Source organism: Hippopotamus amphibius, chromosome 3, assembly GCF_030028045.1.
Source record: "Hippopotamus amphibius kiboko isolate mHipAmp2 chromosome 3, mHipAmp2.hap2, whole genome shotgun sequence".
NCBI lineage: Eukaryota > Metazoa > Chordata > Mammalia > Artiodactyla > Hippopotamidae > Hippopotamus > Hippopotamus amphibius.
The window spans coordinates 110,367,428-110,374,957 of record NC_080188.1 but is presented as its reverse complement, the minus strand read 5'-3'; the positions used below and the strand labels follow the sequence as shown (position 1 = coordinate 110,374,957).

Below are 7,530 nucleotides of genomic sequence, written 5' to 3'. Positions count from 1 at the left end.
GTCCCCACTTTATAAGGGCTGGAGAAAAATATTAATGGTTATTCTCCATTATATCATCCCAAATTAGTTCTGTCTGTCTCTTAAAGAAGACATGATAATAAATAAGATACTTTTTTCAGCAAAGAAATAGGACATTGCCTTTGTGAAGTTTAGGAAAAGTTCAGACATTGTAGCCCGTAAATGTGTAGATCTCACAATTTAATTCACAAATCACAGAAACTAATTCACATCCATGAAAATCTGTGTGATTCCTTAAATTAGTTATACACAATTTAGAGCTTGTAACTGAGTCATGAGAAAGAAATCAAATATTATTTGATCAGCTATAGTGTTTTATGAAATTCAAATCTCTGTTTAGTGGCAGTACTGGAAATATTGGGATCTCAGGAGATATTTATTTTTAAAGTACCACCTAGTAACCTTCATCATTCTCACTGAAATGATGAGATGTATGCTTTAAGGTCATTAACCCACAGCATTCTTTTCAATATGTTTTAAATGGAAAATTAGTATTTAGACTCTATATCATCATTTTTCTGTATAAAGATAGCATAGTGATTTTGTTAATTATGCTATACGTCTGCCATTGTTCAGGGAATCAGTACTCAGATTCAAACTTTCTGTAACTGTGATTCTAAAGCTTTATAAAGATCTGTTTGTCAAATAAATTCACTGCTTTAAATTTCCTTGAAGAACTAAACAAAGATGTGCATGTGAAATTAACAAAAATGCTTGATGCTGCATTATACCATTATTTATGATAGTAAAACTTAGAAATAAGGTGTAAATATCAAAGACATGATCAAAGTTATGATATACACACACACGTATATACATACTATAGTTTTATGGTATATATACTCTATAACCATAGTTATGTGTATGCAATGAAAAACTATGCAGCTTTTTGAAGAACTTTTAAGGACTTGAAAAATGACTGTGAAAAATGGCAAGTGAAAAATCTAAGCCACATTGCACAGATAGAATATATCTGTACATAAATTGTGTCGTATATTTAGTCCTCACAATATCAATGAAGCATAAATAGTTTATTCCAATTCTTTAAAAAAAAAAAGTAATGGGGAAGGTTGTTTGAATTCTCACAAAATGTTGTGTTTTGTGGTGGGCTGGAGAAGGAGGGTGGGGTTTTTAAAAATAAAAGACAGATATATTCAAGCCATTTGACATATAGAAAATGCCAACAGAGGATAAGAACATGCACATTTCCTCTCTCTCCTGACCCCTGGTAATTTTAAATGCTTTACAGCCACCAGTTGCTTATTCCTACAGGAAAGAGAATCTGGACCAAAACCCAAAATATCATTAATACCAAGGATGAGAAACCTGCTATGGAGAAATATCTCAAAGTCCCTTTGGCACAAGGACGAAGTAATTACTTTCCTTTCTGCTTTGGAGGTGGTTCACTTGTCTGTATCCCTCCACGAAGAGTCCTGAGGACTCCTCACTACCATCTCAGCATCAGAGTGATTGTCAGGAGAAGCTCCCTGCTGTCTTTCCCAGGTTCCATGGATGGAGTCAGTGTGAGAGAGCGGGAAGAGGAAGAAGAGAGAAGCATTCTTCCCACTTTGTTTAAGCTTGTCTCCCTGTTACACTAATAGCTGTTACAAGATATCTGGTCCTGCAGATTAAATTTCTACCATTTTTCATTGAAGTTTTTCCTCAAAAGGGTAAAAACCTTTATATTAGAGTTCCTCAAACAAGGCATTTCTTAAAACACGCTCTAATTGAGACAATAAAATACAGATTCGTAAAAATAGGTCAATACCACTGCCTTCCCACTCCCCCGAAATCAGAGTGTAGTCCTACCAACCAACCTGCAGAACAAACATTGCTTCCTCTGTTTCTGAAGATGATGGAAAATGTTATAGACTTTATGTTTTCATGTGTGAGTATCTCTGGGGCCCATATTCCTTAAGTTTCCAAAACTGATCACTGATGTCTGTGGGATGTCAACAAGATATCAAGAAAACAACATCATCCTGGGACTTGGATCATCAATGAATTTTGAGATACAAACAGGGGGGGAAACTATCCCAACTTGGTACATGTTATTGTAATCCAACATGATTCCTTCCAGAGGTTGTGAGGAATTGCAGAGCATTGTACACTGCATCTAAACATTGCTCTGTGAACCAGGGCCTACACTGTCACTATGAAATATAAGAGGTTTTTTAGACTTTGCCTGTCTTGTACTCAAAACTCCCTTTTTGAAGGATTAGGGTCTGAAGTCACACCAGAGTTCTGCCAAATACCAGATGGTGGGAATAATGAGCCTCTTTTACTGAGAATACTATGAACTGCTTACACTTCCTGAACACTTCATATGTGCTGTGTACTCTTCTGAATACAACTATCAACACATTTCATCTTTATACAAATAGGTGAGGTAAATGCAGTTCTGCACCTTTACTAATGAGGTGACTGAGGCACAGACAGGTGTAACTTGCACAGAGTCAGAAATGGAGTCACTGATAGAATGAGCCCACATGCTGTGTTTTGGCTTGTGCCACCCGTTTGGCCCTGTGAGGACGAACAGGGCTACTGAACGGCGCTGGATGGCACACGCCCTACTCAAGGCAGAGGCCATTTAATGGGTTTCCTGGAGGGTTTCTCCCAGGTCTGCTCCTTGTCTGACTACATAACATCTCCCTAAGCCAATAGTGTTGAAACATGAGTCTGTGGTTTGTGTCTTTGTCTATACCAAATATTACAAGAATTCCTTTAATATAATGTTACAGGTAATCAGTTGCCAAATACTCAATAACCTATATGGATTTCCCTGAAATTGATCCATCTGAAAATTTCCTGAATTTGAAGAATTTTCCTGTATCTTCTTTCTATCTAGCAACTCGCACTATACCTCTTCTTTCATTTTTCAGAAGCAAGGATTTCTCTTATCTGTTCACATGTTACTCTGTGAATTATCCCAGTTAGAAAAGCAAAAGCAAACTTTCAAAACCTAAAACATAAGAACACTGTGAAATATTATTTTCCATGAAGCCTGAAGTTTGCTTTAATCAAGACATTTCAAACCTATGGCGTGACTTCTTGCTTCTCTCTGGCACATAGATATAGATATAAATAGATAGATAGATATATAGATAGATATAGATATAGATATAAATTTATAGATATAAGTGTATATACATTTTTTTTTGAAAATAATGGCATTAGATGTGTTTCAGCCAATACAGTGATGTTTTGAAATCACATATTAATAGATTGATGATATTTGTTTAACATCTATTTGTTGTTGTTCTTAAAACCCTCTGAACTTGTTTTCACAACATGTATCCCCTGAAGGAGAGAGACTCATGACAGAGAAACTAAACAAAAACCTATAAACAGCACCATTGACAGGGATTCTTTACATCGAATGGGGAACACGCTCACAGGAAAGCTGCTTTGCATATCTTTTTATCTTAGACTTAAAGATAAGGCAGCTGTTTTTAAAAAATTGATTTAAATATAAAAATTTTATTGACATTTATTTCATGGTCATTATTCATAAATTGAGTAACATAAATATGCAGTTCTAAGTGTTTGATGAACTGCATTTAAACCACATACAATAATACCAATTCAGAAGAATCTTGTATAGGAAGGGGGCAATGAAATCAATAACACTTTAAATTTTCTAAACTCTTAATTTCATTGTTTTAATCAAATTTCTTCTAAGTGGAAGAAAACCCATTAAAATCATTACCTTGATCCATTTTTTAAATTAAGAGTTCTAAAGATGTGACTTTCCAATTCTTTTTTTAATTGTATTTCTTCTGAATTCCCCCTCATAAATTGCTGTGTAACCCTGAAATACAATTTGTGAAGGAAAGACAGAATAAATATGTATCTCATTTGCTTACCAAGTTTTAGAGTAATGACTTGATACCACCAGCGACCTTTCATAGTAACCAATTATTTCCTTTTTTTCTTTTATAGTATCTAGACATATTTTAGATTTAAACATAGTTGATGCCTTTTAATTAATTTCAGTAAATCTTCATTTTATGTTCATCATAAGCTAGTGGGAGCCTTTTCAAATTGCCTCCCGTATATCTTTGAATTGATCCAACTAGCTGCTATTAGAGTTGTTGTTTTCTGGGAAATTAAGTTTCTCAAGGCTCATTATCTTTCTTACCTCAGAATTTCAAATCAGCTATTTCTCCAAAAAGCTCTGGTTCAGTTTAGAGGGGAAAGATTTCCTTTCAGAGGGAATTTTGGGACAGGGATGTTCATTGCTACTGAGTTATTATTAGCAGTACTTGTTTTAAAAGAAAAAAAAATTTCAAACTGAATTTCTAATTCAACTTAAAAGTAAATACTTTTTAATTACCTTCTCTTAGAGCAGTAACTCTTCTCTTATGCTGGTAATTTTAGTTTCAATATTTTGATAATTATCTATTTACTATATACTAATAATTTGCACAGTAGGATGGTACACTCAAAATGCTGTGTATAAGATCCTTTTTAAAAAATGTTTCACCCTTTGTAACCATATTTCCAACATTATAAACAGATTCATTTGTTTTTATTTATTTTTAATTTTTAGATAATTTTGATATACTTTTTGAAATAAATGTGTCTATTAAACTATGTGAAATATTACATTTCCTCCAAATCAAAGCAGTATTATAAAGTTTGTTCCTAAAAGTTTTCTTTCATCTCTTCCTATCTTTATGAGTTTTTGTTTTACCTTTACCTCTTCTTTCACACAATGTATCATACTATAAAGTCTTTTCTACATCCTGTCTTCATTTAAGAATATGTACTGGAGGGGACGCCACAGGGATATATAGAAACTCTCCTCTTTCCATTTTCACAACTGCATACTTAAAGGTCTATGAATGCTTTGAAAAAGGATAAATGCACATGCACTGTTGGTAGTACTTCAAATTACATGTAACATGTTACCTTCCTGCCCCTAATGTATAAAAATATCTGTTCCCCCACAATTGCACTTACAGGGATTTTTGCCATTCTGATGGATGGGAAATAATAGCTCAGGACAGTTTTTATTTGTATTTCAATTATTAGGAATCAGGTTGAATAATTCTTCAAACATTTAAGGGCTATTTGCATTTCTTTTATGTAGACTTATAATATATAATTCTACCTTATGTCTTTTATTCCGGAGGGTTGTCATTTTCTTCCTCTATCGTGTGTGATATAAGTGGTAACTATTTTTCAGGTTTTGTTTGTAATTTTATTTCATTTGCTGTTATTTTGCCAATAAATGTTGTATATTCATGTAATAATAGTTTTAAACTGACTTTTAAAACTGTCTTTTCGTGTGTGAAGTAAAGTGAAATCTAATTTCCTCATTTTCTCGTATAGCTACCTATTTGTCCAAGTAGGGCACTCCTTTAATAGTAAGGACTTTAAATTTATGTTAAATTCTAAGGGTTAGACTTCTTACTATAATTTGATTTAATTTTTAGGATATTTGTTACTGGATGTTTGTGTTTGTTTAGTCATCCATATAAGCCTTAGAAAAGAAATTTTGAAATACATTTCCCTGATGTTGCAAGATAAAATATGTATTACATTCACACTAATCCTAATACATGTGAACTAGTCTAGATAATGCCTGTAGAGATTTCCAGACCTGATAATACTGGGAGCACAGCCTTTTGAGTAGTAATATCCAACTGTTTCTAGGAATATTGAAGTGACTACAATGATTGTCCTTTCTGAAGAGTTAGAGGGACTACAGTGAAAAGGCACCACGTTTAGTTTTGACAGAATTTAGTGCCTGTCTCAATTCAGTTGTCTCTACACTAGTTTCTTGAACTTCTGTGTCATCATCTACACAATTTGGTGTAAGTGGCATTACCCTCTCTGCTTCTCAACATCGCTGACCGTTTGAAGTACAGACCTTCCATTCATAGAATTCACAGAACCCAAGGAAAGAAAGTGTCAGAAAAAAACCATCCCTCCTTTTACTACACAGCATATCCATCTCTATCTCCAAATAATGCCACAGTGCTTCAGTGACACACAAAACAAGTAACTTTAAAGGCAAGTCGCTCATTGTCATATGCAGTAACAAATCAGAAGACCCTTTTCTCTGGTGAGTTAACATCATCCTCTCAATACCTTATATTTCCCACACTGAATCTTCTATAGTGCTTTGTAGTATCTGATATGTTTGTTTTTATAGCATTTGAAGAAATGGATGCTTTATGGATAAAGTCCTGTGGAATTAATCTCAGAATTAACTTCTTCTGCATCTTCAAAGGATTTGAGCTTACTAATTCACAATATATTAATGTCACAGTTATCTATAAAAACCTCATGCAAATGTATGCTGCAGCTCTTAGAAGGCCTCTGTTCCCATTGTTCATGGAAATTGAAGGTATCTTTTGACATTGCTTCAGAGAAATAAGACTTTTGTGTCTATTAATTTTTGGAAGGCATCCTTCACATCTTTATTCCTCAGACTGTAGATCACAGGGTTCAGCATGGGGTTGAAAACTGTGTAAAATACAGAGGCCACTTTGACGGTTTGCCGAGAGTTTTTGGAATTGGGCACACAGTAGAGAGAAAGGATGGTCCCATGGAAGATGGTGATGGCGGTCAGGTGAGAGGCACAGGTGGAGAAGGCTTTGCGATGACCACTGGCAGAACGGATATTTAGTACAGTGACAAAAATAAAGACATAGGAAGTGAGGATGATCACCTCATTGAAGGTGGCAAAGCCAAAGAGCAGCAGTTGGGGAATGTGTATATCAGAGCTGGAGACAGCAATGAGAGCCGTGTATTCACAGAAAAAGTGATTGATTACGTTATGTCCAGAAAAGCTTAATTGGAGAGCATAGCAAAGGAGTACCAAGGGGCCAAACATACCCCAGAGATAAGACCCAGTGACCAGCAGGGCACACAGCCTCTGTGACATGACCACTGTGTAAAGCAGAGGATTACAGATGGCCACAAAGCAGTCATAGGCCATCACTGCCAGCAAGAAGGACTCTTGTAACCACAGCAGTGCAGGACAGGAAGTACTGCAACATGCAGCTAGCGTAGAAGATGCTTTGATCTGTCATGACCAAGTTCTCGAGTAGCTTGGGAGTAACAATGGAAGAGTAACAAAAATCAACAAAAAAAAGATGACTAAGGAAGAAGTACATAGGGGTGTGGAATTTGGGGTTAACTTTGATGATTAGTATCATCCCCAGATTGCCTACCACCGTGATAATGTACATGATCAGATACACAAGGAAGAGAGGAATTTGAAATTCTGGGTAATCTGTGAAACCCAAGAGGGCAAATGTCATTTCCACACTCAAATTTCTTGCAGCCATCACCATAGTGCCTTTGAAAAGAAGGGATGGGAGAAGGGAGTTTTTCCTGACAAAGAGAAGATTTACAGAAATGAGTGAAAAACATGCCATGACTTTCTATGGTGGACAAAAGAAAATGAGAAGAAAGAATTATCAGTTCTAGTTTTTTCCATGCAGAACATGCCTCATACAGATAACTACTGTGGATGGATAGATCCATCCAACCTGA

At 35.2% G+C, this 7,530-nt stretch overlaps 1 protein-coding gene across 1 annotated transcript; it reads right to left on the bottom strand.

The window, feature by feature from the left end:
- Nucleotides 1–6,394: 6,394 nt before the first annotated feature.
- On the bottom strand, nucleotides 6,395–7,328 carry LOC130848638 (olfactory receptor 5D14-like). Its single transcript, XM_057727069.1, is given in 2 exon segments — nucleotides 6,395–6,991; nucleotides 6,993–7,328. Coding segments are annotated over 2 exon segments (933 nt in total).
- Nucleotides 7,329–7,530: the final 202 nt, after the last annotated feature.